Raw genomic sequence first — 25,582 nt, forward strand, 5'->3', positions numbered from 1 at the left:
AAGCCCAGCAAACCATAGAGGGCTGGAAAGCACAGGCCTGCAAGGAGATGTCCCGGCTGAATGGCTAATAGGAAAGAGCAATAGGAAGTAGTCATGGCAACATCCATGACAGACAGACTCAGCTGAGGGGAATCCTGCCAGGGAACTTGGAAAGTTAGACAAGGTCTAACCGTAGTAGACCACCTGGCCCTGTGGTGACCATGGAACAAAGTGCCCACCTGTGGTGACATTTGGTGACAAATAGGTGTCTACCTGTTTTAGACATATGGAGTAGCCTCCAGGGTATTTCAAAGGAGCAGAGTTATGAGTTCATTCCTTTCACCTTTTAATGAAGTCTTGCTGTGTAATCCAGGCTGGTCTCTAACTTGAGATCCCCCGGTTTCAACCTCTCAACTGCTGGGATTACAGTGTGCGCCACTCTGCCCAGTTACTTATTTCTTGCGAGAAACACACTTCCCAAAGGGAATGGTTCCGCTCTGTGGGAGGAATTGAATTTGTAGGTATGATCTTCCAGAAAAAGAGTCTCCAGGCCTCCAGGGTCTCATCAGCAAATGTTATCACATATTTCAAAAACTATCACCAAGGCTGGGCATGATGGCACATGCCTTTAACCCCAGCCCTCAGGAGGCAGAGACACACAAAGATCTCTGAGGGATCTCTGAGTTCAAGGTCAGCCTTGTCTACAGAGCAAGATCCAGGACAGCTGGGGCTACATAAAGAAACTCTGTTTGAAACAAACAAAAACTGACACCAGTTTCTTCAAGGGACTGAAAAACTACAAGATTGTTGGAACTGAACAAGAAAAAAAGTGTGTTTCAAACTCAACATCCATTGCTGGTAATACTGAAACAGAAGGAAGAGGAACCGCTGACCACAGACCTAGAGCTAGCAACACTTGATGCTGGGATGCACAGTGCTTTCTGGAACTAGACTAAGATGTCGTCTCCCCTGTGAACTAGCAATGGAAGTTCTATGCACAAATGTCAAGCAACAATAACAACAACAATAATCTTCATAAAAAAACAAGATACAGGGCTGGAGAGATGGCTCAGTGGTTAAGAGCATTGCCTGCTCTTCCAAGGGTCCTGAGTTCAATTCCCGGCAACCACATGGTGGCTCACAACCATCTGGAATGAGGTCTGGTGCCCTCTTCTGGCCTGCAGACATACACACAGGCAGAATATTGTATACATAATAAATAAATAAATATTTAAAAAAAAACAAGATACAAGGTCAACACAAAAAGCCCATTGCATTGTTATGTATTAGAAACACACCATTTGAATTGTTCACTATATGTATATGTGTGAGGTATGCATATGCATGCGTGTTTTTGCATATATGTGGCACATGTGCATGTGTATGTGGAGGTACAACATTGACATAAGTGTCTTCATTAGTCACTCTCCGTGGAGGACATGGGAGTATATAGCAGGTGACAATTAGTATCTCACAGGTCAATCTACCAGATGAATAACTCTCTGATGGGGGAGCCTTATTTAGACTGTGGGGTCACTGTAAATGACTGGCTATTTCTGTCTGTAATTTTTCTCATATTCATACATTTCTTCCCTAAAAACATCTCTGGGTGTTTTCTCCACTGCCTGTGTGTTTATCTTGTATAAATATTTCATCTACTGGGCACACATATAACTGTGGTCAGGAAGATGATTTCTTCTTAATCTGTATAATTCTGATGAACAGAAAAAAATATTAGGATATTTTTCATTTCTCAGACTGACATAGGAAAGTAATAGTATTCTCAGTCACAAAGACAGATGTTTTTAGACTTCAGAGCAAATTCAAAGCAAACTGGCTGCCCCTGGAGACAAATACACAAGGATGAACTCCCAGGTGTTTACTGCTGAATCAAGATCAGACATGAAGCAACTTTGGTAGACATAACCCCCTGCAGTAACGGACTTCCTCCATGTACTCCTAGCCTCAAGGTTCAGCCAACTAACTTTATTGTTTAAGTCCTGAATTTCAGTGTCGCTTTCTGTCTGGGAATTAGAGCTACGTGCATGGCCAAGCGTTACTCGCTGGCTGGTCAGTGTGACATCTGTAGCCAGAGAGAAAGCATGTTATCAGTGTGGCTCTGTTTCTTATTTTTCACTCAAGAAGTGCTGTGTGACTCTGGAAATGTGATTCCTATTTGTTCAGAGGCTCTGCTGTTGTAGGGAAGGATGAGAGATGGAGAGAGGAGTGCTGTGCAGCTGTGTGGAAAGAGATGTAGCTGTGTGGAGATGGGGAGATTTTCAGAAAGGAAACTTTTTAAGATGAAGCAAAGGAGAAGGTTGGCATCAGAAAGTGTGTGTGTTTCCTTATTTACCCTCAGAAAGAGAAGAATGTTTTCCAAGTCCCGATACTTTGAAGGCATTCTTTCTGTAACCCTGGGTGCAGACCTGGGAGTTGGTCTCCCCGGCTGTCGAAGCTCTCCATCCTATATATTGAACCTGGAGCTTGACATCTTGGCTCATTTGGCGATCAGCTTGCCCTGAAGATTTCTATCTCTACCTCCCATGTGCTGGGACCACCAGAAAGCAACCAACCTGCCCAGTATTTATATGGGCCCAGGGATCTGAATTTTTATCATCACACTTGCAAAGCAAATACTTTACCCACTGAGCCATCTCTTCAAATCAATTAAAAGCATTTTACATGACTACAAATTAAAATAACTAGATAGAAATATAATAAAAACACATTTCTGTTAAACTAAAAACACTGACAGTAAAAAAAAAGTCAAGTAGTAGCTAAGCAAATAGGAAGACATACTATATCTATACACAGAAAGCCTGTTGTTCCATAATTGATCTGTAAATGTAATATGATACCAATCAAAATTGTGCAGGATTGTTCATATATAAAGAGCTCATTCTAAAATGTTTTTAAATTTTGTTTTATTTATTTATATACTCTGGTGTGCATGTGTGTGTGTATTTGCACATGCATGCCATGTATGTGTAGCTTAGACCAGAGACCAAGTTTTAGGGGTCAGTTCTCTCCTTCCTCCATATGGGTACCAGGAATCAACTCGGGTTGTCAAGCTTGGTACCCAGTGCCTCTACCTGCCTGTCCATCTTATCAGTCCTCACAATAAAACTTTTCATGAAAAAAAATGAAGATGCTAAAATAGTTAAAACAATCTTGGAAAGAAATTATAAAGATGAAGGACTGGCTTTTCCCACCAATCAGTTTCTAGTAGCACACGAAGGTCACATGCATGAGCGTGTATGTGAGCGCACATACACAAGAGGTGAATAAATAAATTTTTGAGAAAAGATAGTGATCTGGGTGGTGGAGGCACACACCTTTAATCCGAGCACTTGGGAGGCAGAGGCAGGTGGATCTCTGAAAGTTCGAGACCAGCTTGGTCTACAAAGCAAGTTCCAGGACAGAGAAACCCTGTCTTGAAAAAAAAAAAGATGATATACTATTGACACAGAAATAATCCCATATTTGTAAGAGAATTGGCTTTTGACTGTTGCTAAGGCAACTCAAAGATAATTTAGTGGCATTTTCATAAATACTATTAAAATAATTGAAAATCCATATGCAAAAATGTGATTTCCACATAAATCCCACACTATTAAAAGAAACACAAATGAATCATAGGGAAAAAGTGCAGAGCTGTGAACATTTTAGAGGAAAACAGAAGAAAAATGTTTTGGCCTAAAAAGTTAGGCCAAAGGTTCTTAAATTTGATTACTAAAATTCAGGCCAATAAGTAGGGCTTTATCAAACTTTTTATAATAAATATTATGCATATAAAATAGTAAACTTTATTATTCTGTTCTACAGAAGACGTTTGAGCTGGGTGCGGCTGTGCACACCTGTGACCTCAGTACCTAGGAGGGGAGAGAGATTAGGAGTTCAAGTCCAACCTTAGGTATGTAGGTAGCTCAAAGCCAGCTTGGGCTACATGAGACCTCATTTTTGAAAGAAAAAGAAAAAAAGCAGCTTAAAGCTACAAATGGAAAACGTATTTTTAGTTCGCTTGTATTTAGGATCTGTAAAGAAAGCTCCGAACTGAACAAGAATACAAACAATCCATCTCAAAACTGGTCAAGGTGGGCATGTCATGTCATGACTATAGTCCAGGCTGCTGGAAAGTCTGAAGTGAGAGGGTCACTTGGGCCCACAAATTGGACATATAGTGACTTCCATCTCACAAGTAAAACCAAAAGGAAGATAGTCTGAATGGCACTTGCCTCAGCCATTCACAGGGCAACCAGCACCCAAGGAAACATCCTACACCATTTGCCAGTTACTAGAGAAACAGAGACAGAAACCACGCAGAGGTCCCACTGGACACCTGTTGGAATGATCTGGGGTGAAAAGCCTGGTGAATGCTAGCCCTGGCAAGGGAACAGAGTGGCTGGGTCTCTCCTAGGTACTGGTGGAACACATCAGCTGTGAAATAGAGTTTGAAAATTTCTTGTGACGTTAAACATTCCTTTTCCATTTGATTCAGCAATCCCACTCCTACAAATTCATAGTGGAGAAAAAACTTAGGCAAAGTTCTGTGTAAAACTTTAAATTTTTTTTTTATCTATTTGTGTGTGGAGATCACCCAACCTTGTTTGTTTGTTTGATTGCTTGTTTTATGAGACAGGATTTCTCTGTGTAACAGTCCTGGCTGTCCTGGAACAGGCTTTGTATACCAGATTGGCCTTGAACTCACAGAGATCCTCCTGAGTGCTGGGATTAGAAGAGTGTGCCACCTTGCTGGGCTGATCATCCAGGCTTCGATGGCAAATGCTTTTACTTGCTGAGTCAGCTCCCTTCCCTGACCCATGATGTTCTGCCCAGCCAAAATCTAGAAATGACACCACGGATGCTGTTCTAGGGGAGAACTGATAACGTGTGTTTATCCCTAGACTGGACAGCATTTGTCAACACAATGACACCACACTGATTTTGGTTAGGGTTTTATCACAGCAGCAGATGAGAAACTAAAACACCACCATTGCATGCAACCATGTTTTCACCACATGCACGTATGTAGTTTAACATATGTACATGCATTCATACACACGCTGCAACACTCAAATACCTCAACACATGCACACACACACATACCCACCACTACAATACAACCATGCATTCATATACACACAGAAAGACACACATATGATTACTAACACACACTCCCTCACATACTCTGACACATGCAAACACCCATTCACCTTCATCACACAGAAGGCAATTGTGAATTCACAGACACATGCATGCACTCATACACTCATGCAGATATACACCTATAATGTCATTCTTAGAAGTCACAAAAGTCAGCAAAGTGAGGACATTTACATACAAAGAGGAACCCCAGACAGGGATCTTCTATAGGAGCTCCCACTGGCTCCGCTTGGTGGCCCTCTGGCTTCTGCTGAACCAACCTAGCCCAACCTAGCCAACCTCCCCCATGAGAAGGGGTGGTTCTGTGGGAAATTCCTTTCTTTCTGCTTGCCCGCCGGTCTCATCACTGGACCTGAGAGCCTGGGGGTTTATACTGTCAGGTAGACCTCAGGTACACCATGTCACCTCATTCCTCGTGAGTCCCCTACTGAATCCGCTGTGAACTCTCCTGACCTCGATCCTCTCCTGAGTGGTAACTGACTCCATATTGTGACTCTGAGAGCTAGGATTGCTCTGGGTCTCAGGCATCGTCTCTGTAAGAGTCACTAGGGATGTCTTTAACAACAGCCCTTCCTGAGATGCAACGGTAGACTACCCAAACTTTGGAGCCGCCTTCGGAGTAAGGCTGGCAGCAAGACTTCTAGAAGTCCCTTGGGTCATGTTATGCACGGCCAGGATCTGCCCAGAGACTGTCTGGCACTGACTAATGTTGAGCTGCCCTTCCGGGCACCACAGCAGGAGAAAAGCAGATGCAGGGAGGGATCTATGTGGAGCAGTGGGCCAGGAAGCCTCTGAAGGTGTGCGTATCAGAACCGAGACGAGAGGGACCAGGTAACATGGAGACTTCTGTGGCTTCTTCCTCGGCTTGCCCAGCCTGGAGCTGGAAGGACAGGGGAGCTCCAAATACTCAGTTTGGGTGAAGGTCATTTTCACTAGAACTCCTCCCCAACCCCAAACAGGGTTTCTCTAACAGTTCTGGCTGTCCTGGAACTCACTCTGTAGACCAGGCTGTCCTTGAACTCATGGAGATCCACCTGTTTCTGCTTCCAGAGTGCTGGGATTAAAGGCTTGTGCCACTATCACCCACCCTAATTTCACTAGAACTTTGAAACAGACATCTATGGCTGATCCTTTTCATTTCCTCTGGCTTTACCGGCAAGAGTTGTTTTGCAGATAAAGAAGGCAACGCTGAGCAGCAAGGGGGTGAGAAAAGCTGGCCAGGGCAGGGCTTAGATCTCTCAGTAACTCAGGAACATGTTCAAGCTGAGGCAAGTTCAGGGCTGCCTCTGCACCAGATCCACCAATTGCCCTGATCTCACTGTTTCCCATGTAACCCCATGTGACAGATGTCCACCCAATGACAAACCCTGCTGAGACCAGGAGATGGCTGAGCTCTGGAGCATCTCCTCTCATGCCCTGCCCATCTGCAGCCTGGGATGGAGGAACCCATGGGAGATGTATCTTCTGTGCTTCTGGCATGGGGCATGGGATGAGGTTTAGTTTGGTTTTGCAATCTACAAACCGGGGCGATCCCATTGCTCTTGTGGGTGGGTTCACTTTCGCCCCAGGCTGGGCCTCTGCCATTTGGCTGCTCAGCTGCTTCCTGTGACACCCACTCATTACCTTCTGCAGGAACACGAGCAGGTCTGACCTAAACCAAATTCTCCAGGCATGGAAACTTGCTGTCCCCCCAAGGGGCTTCTCAGTAACCCCAGGGCATCCTTACCTGTGCCCAGCAATTTAGCTCCAGGACATGCAGTATGGAACAAGGATCAGGAGGTCAGCGACAGAATTTATACTACTCCTTTCTGACTGGGTGGCCTTCTAGAAGACTTAGAAGACCAACAAGAATCTCGACATTCAGCAGGCACCCAGTGTCTCTCCACATCCTGCAGCTGTTTATGATGCTGTTGGCATGGTTGGAGAAGCTGGCGGGTTGCTCCTCCACCAGGACTCTCAATGGGGTAAAGGGGCTCTCTCTGGCTGCTGGACCCATAACTTGGCAATACCAAGTCCCTAAAATGATCTTTTATTTACATTTTTAATTTTAAAAATTAGCTTCCAATGGTTAATGTGAAAAGAAAAGAAAAAGAATATGACTAAGTAAATAAATCCAGTGGGATTCGGGCACATAAATGACAAAAAAAGAAAGAAAAGAAACCAAAAACCGCCGCTGCCCATAGGGGTAAGAAAATGTAATTGCAATTCTAAGACCTCCAGTGCTCAGAATAGGACCACCTGAGGATATTCCAGGTCAATGCTACGTAGTCCTAAGAATGGTTAAGGTCCGTGGTGGTGGCAAGAACATTTCAGTTTGAAATGTAAACGCTGGGTTTGGAAGGCGAGAACATTCTCTAACAGAATTGGGCGGCCAGGTGTCTCACCGAGACCCACAAAAGACCAATGTTTCAGAAGTCCCCGGGGAACAACTTTCCTGTACCGGCGATTCCCACGCGGAGCCGCTTTCCCCTGCTGGGCTGCTGCAGCCCAGGTCCTCCCAGGTCTCCTGGCCCGCGCGGTGCCTCTGCGATGACAGATGGAGGACCCCACTCCTCTCTCCAACAACCGAACCCCAGCCCGAGATTCCGCTCCAAGCCCCCAACTCCAGCACACGAGTGGAACCTGGCATGCCCCAGCCTCGGCGTTACCTCCTCGGGAAGCGGGACCCCGGGAGGGGCTGCGGGGACACTGACCTGGGAAGCCCGCGCTCTAGGGCAGGCAAGGAGCAGCAGGAGAAGGACGAGCGCGCGCTGAGAGCCGGGTCCCATCTCGCCCAGCACTGTCTGGCTGCTGAGGAAGGCAGGTCGCTGTCCCTGACGGACACTGAATCCCCGCGGTGCGCGAGTCCTTTTAAGCTCCCGCGGCCACCAGAGACCGTAGCCGCCGGCGGCACGAGACTGTCCGGACGACGCGGGGAGGCGCCAGCCCCGTGGCGGAGGCCGGGAGAGGAGGGGCTGCAGAGCCTGGAATGCGCCTGGGAGCGCGCCCAAGCCACGATTCCTGGAGGAGGCCGGGCGCGACCAAGGGTGGCCCGTGCCCACCCTGGACTGCCCTACTGCCCACTGTCCCTACTTCCCACCGGGAGCGACTCAGGCTTTCGCCAGCCACACGTGGCTGACTGATGAGCCCAACTTAGGTTTGTCCTACCTCAAAGCCCACACAAGGACACCTTCCTCCAGGACAGCAGAGAACAAGGCAAGTGTGGCAGGAAGAGGGGCTTCATAAACTTGGCCTAGGTTAGACCACGTCTTTTTAAGCTGTGTACCAAAAATGGGAGTTGAGTTGCTGAATTTAGCAAATTGTAAAAGCACAAGACCAAATATTAATTCAGAATCAAATATAATGAATCCAAGGTGTCCTTGGTCACCATGACTGGTGCTGGTCAGTTGTCCCTGGGCATCATACGACACTTGGCTCAGATCCAGACTATTTATGTTATGAAATAAAGTGGGGTTTTTTGTTTGTTTTTTTTTTCCGCACAAAGTTTTCTGCCACTTTGTACATATTTCTGTGAAGTGGTGTGCTTGGTGTAACAATTATCAAACTATCAACCAATTTGGAAAAAAATGTCAAAAATACTTCTTGTTCTTCAATATCAAATAGACAAGATTTAGTTCTTCGTGTAAAAATAAATAAGCACACCAGATTTCCTTTAGTCTTTAAAAATGGTAAAATTATATTTATAGCAAAGAATTACTGTAAAATCAATGGAAAAGTTTTAGAAGAGTACTGTCCAGGGTTTAGGAGCGCGCCCCGGGCGACAAAGAGTCCACAGCCTTCCTTCTAGTGTGCAGTGTTCCCCCAGAGTTTCAGCAGAGACCCCATTCTAGAACCTCACTAAGGTCTGGGTGGGTAACAACCCGTGGATAGACAGGCACGAAGTTGAAGTCCCTGCTCCCAGGCTATGGGTGAAGCAGGTGCTTCAGACCCCTGGAAAATGTAACTTAGTTCTCCCTGGAAGAGCATCTTGGGAAGCTCCCTCTGATTGTACGGAATGCTTCTGAAGCCCACAGCCCCTGACATGGAGCTGTTTTCAGTGGGAATCAGGACGGCAAGCCCGGTGTCCTCTCTTGGTCTATGAGGGCTGCTATGACAAAGTGCCACGGACTAGGCAGTGTCTAACAATACAAATGTGCACCTCGAGACTGGGAGCTGGGAGTCAGGATCAAGGTATTGACTGGCAGATTTGGTGGTGATGAGGGTTTGCTTTATCCTCAATTGTGGGAATAGGCAGAGTAGCTCTTTGAGGCCTCTTTTCTTGGGGGGGGGGTCAGGTGGGTGGGGTTTCAAGACAGACTTTCTCTGTGTAGCCCTGGCTGTCCTGGAACTTGTTCTATAGACCAGGCTGGTCTCGAACTTGGAGATCCACCTGCCTCTATCTCCTGAGTGCTGGGATTAAAGGCGTGCGCCACCCGGGGCCACCCTGCCTAAGGCCTCTTTTGTAACACCACCACAGTGATCTAATTCAGAAATATCCTAATACTACCAAACTGAGGAGGGAGTTCAAATTATGACCATAGCCGGTTCCCTGGAAAGCATGGAACATGGGGCATTGGGCACTGGGCCTGGGGACCACCCAAACTTTGGCTCCCCCACAAATCCCACTGAGCTGTTTCCTCTGGCTTTCTGAAGCAGAGCAAGGTCCATGTCCTTGTGCTTTGGAAGTGTTGCAGAGAGACCTTGTCAGAACACTGCTTGGCACTGTCCAGGTAGAGAGGAAAGGACAGCAGCCAAACCAGGGTAGGCCGGAGAGATGATGGGCCTCTGTGTCAGTCTCCAGTGTGTCCGCTGTCTATGAGCGAGCCACCCGTTTCCTGGCTGCGCTTACCTCCTGGGAATGAAAGGTTCCATTCTGCTTGGAGTGGCTATTTATTTTGAGTTTTCTCCTGCCCCGTATTTACATGGCAACCTCCAAGCACGCTTAGTTGGTTCTGGCTGCACACTGGACACCAGAGGCTGGGCAGATGTGAGCAAGCCCTCTTTTCTCTTCCATTACCCTCTCCTCGGAGTCGCAAGGCAGACCAGATGGCGTAGAGGCAGAGAACTAAGCAAGGTTATGCGGTGGTTAAACTTCGTCAGCCTGGCGCGGTTTGAAATCACCTGGGAGACAAACCTCCAGGCACGTGTGTACCCAGAGAGGTTAAATTAGGAGAAAAGACCCGCTCTGAATGTGGGGACAGCCCCTGTCTGAAGACCCCTGGGCGGGGTGAGGGGTGCTGGACTAAGGGAGAGTGGGTGGGGAAAGCGGAAGCCGGTTGAACTCTGCTACGCTGTGCTCAACCCAGGAGCCCAAGGAAACCCTTCCTCTTTCAGTTGCCTCTTGTCGGGTATTAAGCCTCGGTATTGAGGCAAATAACTAACGCAGCGCGGTTGGTGAGCAGCCTGGGGTATGCGGACTCAATTCTAAACGTCTCCGCTAGGAAAGGCGCTTCCAGGACATTTGGTCTTGACCTAATCCCTACTTTACTTTATGGAATCTCAGGACTGCAACAATTTTACTCAAAGCGACACAGCTGCCTCTTGGGTTTGCTGTTTTGCGTTTCTAAACGTCAACAGGAATTTTTGCTTTGGTGTTGTCCCTATTTGCTAACTTCCATTTGTGACTTTGGCCCTATGGCTGACTCCGCTTTGTGCTCAAGGTTCATTTGAATTAGTCTTCTGAGGTCTGGCTGCCCTTCTTTCTGTGTCGTCACTACCGTGATCTGCAGTAACCGAAGCAGATGCCCACAAGCAGAACTTGCCGGGGCTCTCTCCAGAGTGACTGACTGTTGGAGCCACGCTCAGCGGTTCAGAGCAGCCACCGCTGGCTGCTCTTGCAGAGGACTCGGGTTCAGTTCCCACTACCCAGATGGTAGCTCACAACCATCCCTCCTTCCAATTCCAGGGGATTCAGCATCCTCTTCTGGCCTCTGTGGTCACTGGCATGCATGTGGTGTACACACATATGTTCAAACAAAACACTCATACACACAAAACAAATCTAAAATGGAGAAGGCTCGGAACATTAGCTGTACAGTTAGGGCTTCCCTCTGCCCTAATAAAATGGCCCTATCAGCTAGTTTGCGCCCTCTGTTTCCCCTCTATTGTTTCTTGGGGAGTATCTGGGGGGTACTGGGGCTCTTCTGGAGACTGTGAGATAGATTGGCAGATAAAGGTTCTTGTCACCGAGGCTAATGACCTGAATTTGGTCCTTTGAATCTACACAGTAGGAGAGAACTAAGTTCCGCAGGTTGTTGCCCACCCTCCACATGAGTGCCATCATGTGCGAGAGAATGAATAAATAAATAAATAAAATAAAGATGATTTTTTTTTTAATGAAAGAAAGACTCTAGGAGCTGAGGGTGTGGCCCAGTTGGTAGGAAACTTGACTGACATTCGTGAGGACTTGAATTGGACCCTCAACCCCGCACAGCCAGGTGTGGAAGTACACCTACAAAACCAGCACTTGGGAGGTGAAAGCAAGATATAAAGTTCAAAGTCATCCTCGGCTACACAGGGAGTTTGAGGCCAGCCTGGGCTACATAAGATCTGCTGTAATATTCTCAGTTCCCTATATGATATGGGAATGCAAAGAAGGAAGAAGGAAGTTGGATTTTAATTATTAATATTCTCTCCTCCCCTCTTCCTCTCTCCCTCTCTCTCACAGCCTCCCGTGTCATTCTTCAGGCCCTGTGCACCTTTTCCTTTAGAGATAGGATCTCTCATTGGCCTGGAATTTGCTGAACAGGCTAGGCTGCCTGGCCCCAGGGTTCCCCTGTGCCTGTCTCTCTAGCACCAGGATTAGAAAGGAGCCCCGCCATGCCCTGGCTTTATATACACGGGTTCTGGGGTACAAACTCAGGTCCTCATGCTTACAAGGTAAGCATTTATTTTTTAGAGACAGGGTTTCTCTGTGTAACAACCCTAGCTGTCCTGGAACTCTCTCTGTAGACCGGGATGACCTCGAACTTACAGAAATCTGCCTGCCTCTGCCTTCTGAGTGACAAGGTAAAGCATTTTACCGCATAAACCACCTGCTCAGCATTTAAAATTCTATTTGTTTGTTTGTTTATGTCTGATAGGCTCTTACTAGTAGCCCAGGCTATAGTTCTAGAAGCCACACTACTCCTGGCTGAAAGAGAAGGATGTGTTGTTGAAATCTATGTCGAAGACCTGGCCACTGGCAACATACAATGGAAAGCAGTGACTCCCTGGCTGCCCTGTGAGGCCCTCATGGTCTCTTATGGTGCCCACATCATGTTGCTTCCCTCCTGCATCTGTCTGTGCTCTAAGTGTCATCAAGCCTCTAAGAAGCTACTCTGTAATGGTCACAGGAACAAAGACTGGCACGTTAGTCTGACCGGGGATAACAGGGCAAGCGGAGGGAGGGGATCACTCAGCAGGAGAGCCATGACTTCATCCAATTCCTTCATTATACAAATATTTATCAAGTGCCAACTGTAGGCCTGGCTCTGAGCCAGGTACTACATTATGCTCACACGTTATAACCAGCGATTCTGCCAGCAAGCCATGCAGTCACGTGTAGAACATTGAAGACATTGTCTGCCTGTGGACAACATCAGGACAGACAGTAGAAGCTGCTGGCCATGCCCTGAAGACCATTTCCAATAATAATAATAAAAAAGGCTAGACTTCACTGTGTCATAATTATAGACCAAGCATCATTCAATGTCTTCCAAGGGAAGAGAAGCTTTCAAAGTCCACAAATGCCATTCCCCAATGAAGTCCAAATGTCTGTGGAAGGGGCAGAGTAGTGGGCCCAGTTGGTGGATGATGTAGTTCTTGGAGTCAGATGTGCCTGAGCCAAACCTCACCACCTGCAGGGACCAAGAGGGACTTGCATCTCTCCATTCTTTGCAGGAATCACTTTCAACACTTCCATGAGAATAAAGACATTTATCATAGTCGATAAGACATCCTGAATTATAGAGTCAGACATGATGGAGGAGCTGAGATAAATAACACTATGGATGGGTGAAGAAGCCTTAGGAAATTATTTTCTGTTTACTTAAAGTTATGTACCACCCCTCCCCGATAAATCATTTAATTGAAGTTACACCACTTGGGGTAATAATGCTCTTCCCCTAAAAGTCACAGAGCATCTAACAAAAACCCCAGGGCCATGCATGGGACACTTCCTTTTGAGCTGTTGTCTAGGAGACTCTCCAAACCATAGAGGCTGTTGCTGTTGTCCTTGGTGCCTTCCAGAAAAAGATGCTACACACATTGTGAACACAGAACTTAAAGAGGTAGAGCCGAAACTGACCTGGAAGCCTGGGACTAGCTCTCATAGCCTTGGATGGAGCCGTCACACTGCCAAGGGAGAAAAGCAATCAGGAGTTCTATCTTGCTGTAGGCACCTACAGACCACGACGATCATCGGCATGGTGAGATAGTCTGAAAGGTACCACAGTGGCACTTACCTCCTGGGGGCAAACAAAAGAGCTGTCTAATTGGACTTAAGGCTGGTTCAGTAGGAAGGAATCCATGCCTGGTGCCATAAACTAGTCAACTCCCTGTGTCTACAGAGTCCATGAGATCTGAGGAATACTGTGGAATAATCCTCCACTTATAATTAATATTAAATCTCTGTGCATTGATTAGAGCAGTCGACAGTCCCAACAAAAACCTCCGCTTACAGAGGAGAATCTACTGTTATCAGCTTCCTGAACCGGGGTGATTCCTAACTGCACTCTAAACACTCATTCTTATACCCACAGATCAGTGTAGCTCTCTCTCCCCCATTGTCACAGAAGCTTCTTTTGCAGCAAGTGGAGACCATTACAAAAACTCACATGTTGTCAGAATGCAAAGATCACCTGACTGTGGGGTGTCTGTCTCCAGCCAAGACTTCACAACACAACTCCTAAGGCTCAGGGAACAACATAGAAGAGGAGGGGGGAAAGATTGTAAGAGTCATAGGATCAGGACATCTACTTTAAGATAGTCTCTTCTAAAAAGAAAGATGAAGTATTAGAGGGGTGGGGAGGAAGTGGTGGGGGTGGGAAAAGGGGTGGATATGGGAGGAGCTGGGGAAGAGTGGGCGATGAATGTGATCCAGATACAGTGTATGAAATTCTGAACAAATTAATAAAAATGTTATATATTTAAAATAATAATATTTAATATATAATATTTAATATATTATAAAATAATAATATTTAAGATATATATCCAAGTTCTATCTTTGGAGTTAGAGAGATGGGTCAGAGGGTAAAGGTGTTTGTTGGCTGTCTAGTCTGACAACATGAGTTTGATCTCTGGGAACCACATGGTAGAAAGAGAACTGACTCCTGGAACTTTTCCTCTGACTGAAACACACACACACACCCTCAACACACAACAAACAAAAAAGTGAACAAAATGTAAAACAATTTCAAAAATTACTTATATCTTTGCCACTTGATGATGCAAATTTGTATTTCATATGAATCGCCGATTTTATTTTACAGAAATTTATTAATAATTTGATTAATAATTTTTTTTAAAAAAATTATTTTTGTTATACTGTATATAGGTTTCTACTCTTGTTTAAGGTATTGTACCTATGCACAGCTCATTTAAAAATGTAATGTAAAGTTTTAGTCCTTGAAAATTATTTAGGATAATAAAGAAATACATGTTAATAATCAGTCATCTATAATAATCAAACTTATAGTCATGTTAGGTATGGTTTTTAAGGTCAAACAGATATATTTTAGATAGATAGTCTTCAAACATTTTAGAGATCTACAGAATATGACATTTAAAGTGTTAAAGACAGTGAGACACAAGACTCCTGGTAGCACCAATTTACTTCAAAAACAGATGATGGGCATCGAAAAACCTCCATATGCCGTTTGCTTTCTTTGTGGCAAAAGCTAGCTATTTGGGCAAGAAACTACCCTTGCCTCAACAGCTGACAGTATATTACCCAAAGAAGATAAAGAAGACACACACAAACAAAAAGGAACTGCCAAACTTTGTCAAGACAGGGTAGGAAGTTCTTCAAAAATTCCTACTTCACAAAAAAATATTTTTAGGCCTGTAGGCCAAAGATGGATGCCCCAATGTTGCAGAAGAACCTTAAGTCACTGTCCAGGCAGTCAGCTGTTTCTGTCATTTCCATAGTTTTGAAAGTTGTTTGCTCTGCACTTCCTATTTACCCAGGTAATATTATATCCTTCTCAGATCTCTGATAGAGTTGAAGATTAGATAGTTATAATTACAGTTTTCCTTGTTACTAAATTCAGAAAAAAACTCACAAAAGAGGTTTAAAGTGTATAAGGCTGAGAGACATAAAAACTTAAATTGTTTATCTACAAAATGTTTTGAGGACTAAAAATATAGTTTTAGGTTTGTAATACAAGTTAGGATAGAAAGTGAATTGGGTATAATACTTTGGACTTACCAAGTTAGGATAGATAATGGAATATTTTCTCTAAATTTGCCAAATGCAAGTAGACTGTACATTATGAATGCTATTCTTACCTGATAATTATTCTTAATGTATGTAGTTTTACTATGTTAGAGTTAAAACCTTTCTTCTTTATTTAGACAAAAAGAAGGAAATGTTGTGGAATAATCTTTTTGTACTCTTAGGGAAGCTGTGTCTTCCCCAAGGCACCTTCTAATGTGTTTAATAAAGAGCTGAATGGCCAATAGGTAGACAGGAAGAGGTTGGGTGAGACTTTTGGACAGAGAGCAAAGAAGAGATGAATCTAGGTGTGGGGGAGATGCCAGAGGAGATGGAGAAGCAGGACTTGCAGGAGGAGATGTAAAAGCCACAAGCCATGTGGTAGCACACAGATTAATCAAAATGGGATAGCTTAAGTTATAAGAGCTAGTTAGAAACAAGCCTAAGCTTTAATAATTAATAATGTCTCTGTGTCTGAGTAAGGGCTGGTGGTACAGAGAGAGACTGGCTGACTACACATGCCTCATTTATTTGGTTCTGCTTCTGCTTCTCTGAGTCCCTAAGATGTCAACCTCAGTCCCTTAAGGCCATACTTGGGCCTGACAGGTGAAGGCAGAAGATATGGAAGAAACCCTTCCAGAACAGGTGACACCCTCTTCTGGCCGTGCAGCCTCCTACTGTGTAGGGCAGGCAGGCATGGGCTGACACCAGGACTGTCACAGTGTGAACCACGGGTGCACACCTTCAGGGCCTGCAGGAGTGAAAAGTGGGCACATGAGCAGCAGGAACAAGCCAAGACTGACCTCCGAGACCTCCAACCACCTGCCTGTGATGATGGTCCCACAGAAACCGGTGTCTAGAAAGACCATGGAAAGAAGAAACCCCAAAGGGTTGTAGTGTAGGTACTCACTGAAACAGGACCATGAGTTTGGACAGGACTATCAGGGATCTCACTTTAATGGGCAGATCTTGAAATGTCGGGTCTCAACGGTCAATTCAATTGGATTGAGAGACACCTAGGTGATTAGTAAAACTTCTGCGTGTGCCTTTGAGTGTGCATTCAGAGGCCATTAGATCACGGAGTCTCTGACCAAATCAAGGTCCAATTCACAGATGGATTTAATCCACGAAAGGATTATCAGGAAGAGGTGGATCTTAGGAACGTCCTGGCTAAGATGCATCTTCCCTCAGCCCCTTCCATCCATCTCTTCCTGCCTCCTGGTCACCATGAGATGGCTCTGCACATACTCCTACTGCCCATCCATCTAAATGGGTACATTTAGTGTTGCTTGCGTGTACATGTGTTTAAGGCCGACCCCCTGGGACCTATCAGGAGGCTATTCCTTAGAGAAGAGTGATTATCCATCTCTCAGCAGCCACTAATGGTCTGTAGTTCTTTACCTAACAGTGGAGTCTTCTGAGAGTTCCCCCACCATATCAGCATATCAACTGGCATTGTATCGGGCAGGTCTTGTTTAGACAATCGTATCGCTGAGATTTCATGGAGATACTTGTCATATATAGGAGATACTCTAGCAAATGCCCTGGCCCTCTGGCTCTTACAATCTTTCTGTATCCCCTTTGACAATATTCCCTGGGTTTTAGATGTAGGGGTTGTGTTGTAGCTGTACCAGTTAGGGCTGGGCACCTTGTGGTCAGCTGTTCTCTGAACTTTGACCCGCTGTGGATTTCTGTAATAGTCAACATCTACTGCAAAGAGATGCTTCTTTGATGAGGAGTAATAGCTAACTTACCTTTTGGTACGAAGCTAAGTACTTAGAATGCAGCTAGAAATTATACCAGGGGCTAGCGGGATGGCTCGGTGGTTAGAGGCAGTGATTATTCTCCCAAAGGACACTGGTTCAATCCCAGCACCCTCATGTCAGCTAACAATGGCTTGTAGCTCTAGTTCTAAGGGATCTGATGCCCTCTTCAGCCTCTGGGCACCAGGCATGCATGTGTGCATAGACATACATGCAAGCAAAACACCCATTCACATAAAATGAAAATAAATTTTTTAAAAAAGAAATTATACTGGTTTTGGAAAGTAGTAATAGCAGGCTCTCCTCTAGGGTCAATGACCTCACAATGAAGTTGATCGGGTTTATGGTATCAGGGATGAATTCCCCTCTATTGAGTGTCCCTTACATCCAAATGTGTGGCTTATACCTTGGTTACCCCAAGATATAAACACTACTATTGCACCTTGTCATGCTGGTCACTGTGTTTTGTGTCATAGCAAGGAAGGACTATTGATTGCACAGCCTAGGGACAAAAGTTTGCATAGTCACTGCATATTCTGAGAGCTAGTCCTCAAGGCAGGGGCTTCTAGGTCAGTTTCATGTACTGTTTCCAAAGTGTGTGGTGTCCTCAGCAATAGGGTCTCACCTTTAAGTTCTGGAAGATAAGAAAGGGCAATGGCAATAGCCTATATCGTTTTGGGAGTCATCGAGATTTCCCCTAGTCAACAATTTGAAGGGAGAATTCCTATGCTTGACACTAAGGTTTTTATTAGTCTACGGTTCTTGGGGAGAAAATGTCTTCCTACGTGGAATACTCCATTCAAACCCTGCCTGTCATCTATCATCTATCTAATCTATCACCTGTACACACATATGTGTACACACATATGTATTTTTAAGCTAACAATGCTTCCCTAAGGCTTTTTCAAACACCCTTAATATTATGTATCTCCCCTCCTTCTTTCCCTTTATTCTGGCTTCCCTCACCAGTTTCCAGCTAAATTCTTCCTGCCCTCTTGTCTTAGGGTTTCTATTGCTGTGAAGAGACACTATGACCATAAAAACTCTTATGAAGTAAAACCTTTAACTGTGGCAGTGGTTTACAGTTTCAGTCCATGATCATCGTGGTAGGACATAGCAGCATGCAAGCAGACATGGTGCTGGAGAGGTAGGTAAGAGTTCTACATCTTGTAGGCATTAGGAAGTGGACTTAGACACTAGGCAGTATCTTGAGCATACAAGACCTCAAAGCCCGCCTCCACAGTGACACACTTCCTCCAACAAGACCACGTCTATTCCAACAAAGCCACACCTCCTAATAATGAGTCTATTGCGGGTCAATTACATCCAAACTACCGTACCCCTTTGTCCCACTTCTCCCCTCCACCATCTGTGTCCAGCCACCCTGCTCTTTAGAGTTCTTTCCTCTATTATTTTGTGTGTAGTGGGTACTGGGAATTGAACCTAGGGACTCATGCCTATTAAACAGATTTTAAAAGTCTAAATTTAAATATGTAGTAAGATTTGAGCATGGTGACACACACCTTTCTTTAATCGCAGCACTCAGGAGGTAGAGGCAGGCAGATCTCTTGTGTTTGAGGCCAGCCTGGTCTACAGAGTGAGCCCCATTATAGCCAGGTCTATATAGAGAGAACTCATCTATAAAAGTAAATAAATAAAAGTTTTTTTAAAAGGTAGCACGCTTAATGTCTTTAAGGTCTTTAATTTTCAAAGTCACTGACTGACATTTAGTAAGTAAAATACATTTTTTAGTTGTTAAAGGAAAAGAAAAGAGATTCTTCAGGGATGGTGTTTGGCACCACCTGCTGAATCGTTTGGGTATTTTTGCCCGTGTATAAGTTTATAAGTCAGTTACTTTGAGGAATTGCTGTCAAGGTTATTTTCATGGGAATTCAGCTTCAGGACAGCCTGTGGTAGAAGTTTGAATGTGAATCCATGATCACTTGGGGTGAGGGCTTGCCCCAGGCAACTTCCTTTCAATATGAGTACATCACCTTCAAATATTTCAGGTGGAATTCATCAGCCAAGTCTCAGTTGTCTCCCCACGACCCAGCCTCGGCTGCCTCAGAAAGTCTGCATCCCAGGCAGGCCCATTTTGTATTACCTTCCCAGCTGACTAACAAGTAAACAGAACTCCTCCTCCTCCTCCCAGGACTGCGAGGACAGTCTGTCTGTCCCCAGGACCGCGAGCAGTCTCTCGCAGACAACTCCTGCTAGCATACTTGCCTAGTCAGGAGGGTGACGCTTGGCGAGCGGTTTAACCTCTGACTGTTTTCTCATCTTTAAACCAAGGGAGGGGGGTTAGAGAAATATACCTCCTTGACACGTGGGTAGCACAACCCTGAACAAGGCCTGGAGCACCTCCTAAATTATTGCTGTCATCAAAACAGCTCAGGCGTTCCTTCTGAGTCTGTCCCTGTTGTTCCCCCACCACAGCTCAAGACTGGGAGGATATCTGTGAAGTGTCCCCACCACGTCTGCTTACAGTGGGATGTGCTTTATTCCTGTGCCCTCAGGCCACACTGGCTTCTCCTTTTTTCTGGTATCGTGTACTTTTTTCTTTTTTGAGACAGGGTCTCTGTAATGATCTGTTCTGTCTCTTTAAGAGACAAGCCACGCCCACTCCCTCCCCTACCCCTCTGCTGAGACAGGCAGATCTTCAGCTTCCAGCCTGAGTTCTCTCTCTTTTCCGTCTCCCTCTCAGAGAGGCAGCTTCGGTCCCTTCTCTCTCCCTCCCTGCCCCTCTCTCTGCTCTTCTCCCTCTTCCCCTCCCCCCTCCATAACCCTAATAAATACTAACCTCACACTGCATGGTGTGCCTATGCCTCTGTCTTTTTTTCTTCCACACCAGCACGTCTCCCTGCCCTGGACCAGCCACCGCCTGGCCACCTCTCGGGTACCTGCAGCCTGGGACTGGCTGCTCTCAGGGCCCGCTACCGCTGCTTGGGGACCAGCAGTCACCGCCGCCGCCGCCAGGGATCCTGCAGCATTTCTAATAATCCATTACAGTCTCACTACGTCACTCTGGCTGGCCTAGAATTTTCTATGTAGAACAAGTGTCCTTGAAATCATTGAGATTCAGTTGGTTCTACCTCTGGACTGCTGAGATTAAAGACTTGGACCACCACACCCAGCTTACATACCTTTTCTTAAGGCACTGTCAAGTTTTAGTATTTATTTTTTAGTGTGCTTTCCTTTTAAAAATTAGGAAAACACAGAAAAGCAGTGGGTAGGGCTTCGAGTCTCCCATAATCCACTGCTCCCAAACAACCTAGTATTAGGTTCTGCCTTCTACAGAACTAGAGCAGGGACAGACACATGACTGTGACTTTCTAGACTAACTGGAAGACTGGTGTGGCCATATGACTCTAAGACAATATACTCAGAAGCAAAGCTCACCACTTCCGGGTCCAGCCTCTGAAGTTTCCAGACTGTCCTTGCCCCTTTTGCTGACTGGATGTGGATGGTAGGTCTTGCTTCCACAGACAGAAATAAACTGTGGGATCTTGCAGGGTCATACTCTGCTCTTCCTACCACTTCACCATCCCAGAACTGTTATTTGACCAGATAACATTTATTTTTGTTTTTCAATACCAGGTTTCTCTGTAGCCCTAGCTGTCCTAGAACTCATTCTGGCCTCAAACTCAAGAGATTCACCTGCTCCTGTCACCCAAGGGCTGGGACTAAAGTTGTACACCACTATGCCTGGCTCAGATAACTTTTTAAAACCCTGCTGTGATATTTTGTTTGTGATCTAACAAATAAAGCCTGCCTGAAGATCAGAATGGAGAGCTAAGCCACTAGTTAGTCACAGAGGCCAGGCAGTGGTGGCACACACCTTGGGAGACAGAGGCAAAGGGATTTCTGTGAGTTCAAGGTCACCCTGGGCTGAATCAGTGTAAAAGAGAAACAGAGATCACACAAAGGTGATCCCAGCACTTGGGATCACAGGCCTTTAATCCCAATATTAGGGAAGTGGAGACAGGAATGCTGTGGCTGAACAGAAAGAGGAACGTAAGGTGGGAGGAGACAGGAGCTCAGATTCAGTCTGAGGAATCTTAGGGACAGGATCACTCCTTTGGTCTGAGGATTCAGTAGAGTTAAGAATTACTGGCTGGCTGCTCTGCTTCTCTGATCTTTCAGCTTTAACCCCTATATCTGACTCTGGGTTTTATTAAAATCAATTAGAATTCATGCTACAAATCCCATCCTTTTTTATGTGAATGGGTTTCTTGTGTGCATGTACATGGTGTGTAATACTAAGGCAGAGGAAGGCTTCTGATTCTTTGGGAATAGTTATGGACAGTGTGAGCTACCGTGAGGGTGCTGGGAAAGACCCAGGTCCTCTTCAAGAACAAGTGATCTTAACCACTGAGTCATCTCTCCAGTCCACAGGTAACTAACTGTGTGAAGAGCTGGAGCCCAGCTGTGGTCATGGTACCTGAACAAGCTGTGGGGCCACTCATTCCTCCACACATGTGCCCCTGCTCATGCTTCATATATGTATTTTCTATTATCACAAATTCTTCATTTTTACTCAAAAGCTGAAACCATCCTGTAAGAAGTAGACAGGAATCCACTCACTATTCTTGTCTGGTGCTGACATTTAGTTTGTCTATAGTTTGTGTGTGTGTGTAGAAACCTTACTCTTTATTTTGAGACATCTTTGAAAATATCAAGAGAATTGACATCATTCAAAGGTCTTAAACATTGCTGGATATTTCACAAAGACTGAGTCAATGATGTCATCAGGAATGAGTGCTCTCATTTCACTAGATTGAGAGATGACAGGTCTCTCTCACATGAAAACATATAAACACACAGGGGCACAAACTTAGGTTAACTTGATTTAAATATTTCCATTTTGTTCTGATCTAGCACAACTAAGGCTCAATATTTTTCTGACTTTTAGTTGTACCTCCCCTTTAAAGAATCCCACGCCCTGCCCTCTCCTGGAGAGCACATTTCCTACAGATTTTCATGAGGTAGCGCTAACAGGTAATCTCAGAAAACAATCTCCAAACATCAGAAAGCAATTTATTACAAAAAAAAAAAAAACAAATATTAAGGCATAAAAATACATTTTTTCAAACAAAAGTCCTTTAAATTGCTATTATATATTCAAGGAAATTTCCCCCAAATAATAACTTAATCTTTTTAAATAGTGAATATATTTTTAACCTCTAAACATTCTCCCCCAAGAATGAATGTTTTCCTAGTTCTAAAGAAGCTTAATACAGTATCAAGTTCCTGTCCTATGACATACACTTCCTTAAAAAAATCTATTTTTGTCACTTAAATACATTTATATGTTCAGAATTTTGTATATTACACTTCCTCTGACAGATGTAAGGCTTGGTGTTTTGTATTGCTTACTGCATGCTGTCAATCACTCACAGACATTGTATCAGAACAAGAGACAAAACCTAGCATAGTCTCTCTCAGCTTTAGTCATAGACAGCCAGGTCAACAGCCCCAAACCTCCTTGAAAAAGGGTGTACAAATCAACTTTGTATGCACACTTTAAGCCAAATCTTGACATTATTGTAGTCTAAATATGATGTACCATAATCCAGAGGGAAAGGTGGCACTTTCCACAAGATAGGAAAAGTTAACCAAAGCAAAATCCAAAAACCAACCAACCAAACAAACAGGAAAAGCATGGGGGCATCCTACCACCTCCCAAGCTTATAATTTCCATCTCTTGTTTCTTACTGAAATAACATAACTACCCCAGAAGGCACATATTTCAATATTAACCTAATTCAAATCATGAAAAATGTCTCAAGCAAACCTCATTCATCACCAAAATCTAACATGAATTGTATTCAAGAAGTTTTGAGCACAAAACTGGAGCCTTATCCTCAGACCTCAACTTAAAGGGGAGGTCTGTCCAACAGCATTTTGAGCAAACTGAGCTGGGCACCTGGAAGTCTCAACGTTGTCTGGAGCCTTGGAGCAGATGGGGAAGGAGGTTGAAGAGCTGCATGGTAGCCCTGGGTGGACAACCTAGTCCTTGTGAATTACAACGACATTGTAGGGCCCCCCCAAGAAAAGCTCAACACAGGTCATTAAACATTAGCACCTGGCACCACTATCACTAAATGCAACCGACAGCACACACACCCAAAACATTTCCAGTGAGGTTGTCAAGACGAAACTCCACTCTCTCTGGAAAGAAGTGTTCATTTCAACCTGGAGCTAGGCCAGAGGTAGCAAGCATCCTTTGTCTTTCCTGGTTTGTTTATTTTGTTTTTAGAACCACTACTGACTTGGTATCAAAAGCATTTCCCTGGCCAGCAACTCCTCCCCCCACACCCACTCAATGTGTAACCCCTGCTAGCTATAAGCAGAAATATCAACTGCAGGCGTGTGGGTTGTGGCTCAACTGCCTCCTCCCGTGAAGGTAGAGCATTAAATACACATGTGAAGTGGGCTTCAGTGGTGCATGCCTGCAATCTTAGCAAGAGGTTCTCAAGTCTAACGTCAATCAGTGTGGGCTACACAGCACTCTGCAACCTCCGACCCCCACCCTGCAAGGGTGTCTCCAGTTCTCAAACAACTGGGTTAGAAGGTGGACTATGCCAAAGCAAAATGTACAAGCATGCAGGGAAGCATAGTGGACAGGAGAAGCCCATCACTGTGGCAGAAACTGACAGAAGCAATGGACCCACCTTGGTTGAATTGGCCACTCTCCCCCAGGAAGCACCAGGAAGCAGGGGGCTGTGAACCAGCCTCTCTCCACCAGGGCTGCCAACAATGCACCATTTCCCAGTGTCCACTATGGGAAATTTTCAAGAGATACAACTACAGAAATGTATCTCTACCAACCCCTATGGAATGAGTACGGAGGAAATAAACTCAGAAGAGTAAGCTTTTGAAAGAAAGGGTTGTTTTGTGGCATCAAAGTGAAAATCACTGCAGGTTGTGGTTAAGTGCTCCTGGTCAGATTTTCATGTTTTCTCAATTATTCCACATTATTCTAATTCACAAGGCCAGACATCGTCCACAGACCCTGCCTTTCATCACTAATGCCTGCCAGCCTGGTGTCTTTGGTCATGAGAGCAGCAAAGCATTCACATCTCCAAACTACATTCAAGTGCCTTTCAAGTTACAACATTCTATATTTAAAAAATATCAGAATAGAAATTTTCAATCATACATTATGAACATAATTTAAGAAAATGAGGTGTAAAATATGATTAAGGGCTGGTTAATTACATGTGGATGCATGGTATAGTTAGATGTTTTCATCCTGAAACGGAAAACACTGAGAACGTGTAGCCAACCTGATACTGTGCAAGTCCCCACAAAGCTCACAAGGAATGGTGCACCAAGAGGCTTGGAAGGAAGTGCTTTTGGGGAGCCACATGGCCAGGGTTCAAAGCGGAATTAGCAGCAGCACGTGTACCCATAGCCTGAAAATCTTTGGATGTATCCTCAAGACGTCTCTCTTTGTGCACTTGTGTTCCCCTGAGCTCATACTCCATGACGTGCAGTGCATGGTGGTATATACAAATAGGAGTTTTGTGAACACCAACAGAGGGGACAAGATAAAACATATAAACATGCTCATGTTCCAATATTATGTCACTTCAGTATAAAAAACTGAATAAAGTTATCACTACAAAAGATGAACACTGCTGTGGAGTATTCAGGAGAATCAATCTCGAAGGTGCGAGGGAAGGAGTGGTCATAGAGAATCTTTTCCATTGTTTTCTTTTTTTGTTTTGTTTTGTTTTGTTTTTTGAGACAGGGTCTCACTCAGTAGCTCTCTCTGGTTGTCCTGGAACTATGTAGACCAGGCTGCCCTTGATTTCACAAAGATTCAACTGTCAGGCATGTGCTACCACACCCAGGTACAAATTCTTTTTTTTCTGGAGAAAACCTGAGACCCAAATCTGCATGCCTGTAGCTGTCACCTATCACGCTTCTGTGTACACTTGGTTAAGATGTATCAGATTATTTCCAAATTCAGGCAACTTAACGGCAATTAAACTGACCTTATGCGTCAGTTTTAAAGATGGCTTTATGAGGGTGGCAGACCCTCCCACACCTGATTCTTCATTTGCACACACAGATCTTCATGGCAACACAATAAAACGTATCATAGTGAAGCTGTCAGTTTTGATGAGACAGGCTTTTCCCATCCCTCAATTGCAGGTCCCAGTCACATTATCTTTTCTGAAGAGAACATTTTTTCAGCTATTTCAGATCTGGTCATAATTTCCTAGAGGGGAAAAAGATATGTGTCAATTGTTGGGGCTACATCCAGAACCTA

At 44.7% G+C, this 25,582-nt stretch overlaps 2 protein-coding genes across 4 annotated transcripts in view; both read right to left on the minus strand.

The window, feature by feature from the left end:
- Window positions 1-8,023, minus strand: part of Fbln7 (fibulin 7) — a 32,519-nt gene extending 24,496 nt beyond the window's left edge. The window contains exon 1 of the mRNA XM_050134197.1: window positions 7,836-8,023. Within this exon, the coding sequence (XP_049990154.1) occupies window positions 7,836-7,910 (75 nt within the window). The 5' untranslated portion in view covers window positions 7,911-8,023. The remainder of the gene's footprint in view (window positions 1-7,835) is intronic.
- Window positions 8,024-22,318: 14,295 nt separating this feature from the next.
- Tmem87b (transmembrane protein 87B) overlaps window positions 22,319-25,582 on the minus strand; it is a 39,455-nt gene continuing 36,191 nt past the window's right edge. For all 3 annotated transcript variants that reach the window (XM_050133496.1, XM_050133488.1, XM_050133479.1), the window contains exon 19: window positions 22,319-25,531. In XM_050133496.1, the coding sequence (XP_049989453.1) occupies window positions 25,472-25,531 (60 nt within the window). In that variant the 3' untranslated portion in view covers window positions 22,319-25,471. The remainder of the gene's footprint in view (window positions 25,532-25,582) is intronic.

The sequence above is a fragment of the Alexandromys fortis genome, unplaced genomic scaffold (assembly GCF_014885135.2).
Source record: "Alexandromys fortis isolate MF-2015 unplaced genomic scaffold, M_Fortis_MF-2015_v1.1 scaffold_6, whole genome shotgun sequence".
NCBI lineage: Eukaryota > Metazoa > Chordata > Mammalia > Rodentia > Cricetidae > Alexandromys > Alexandromys fortis.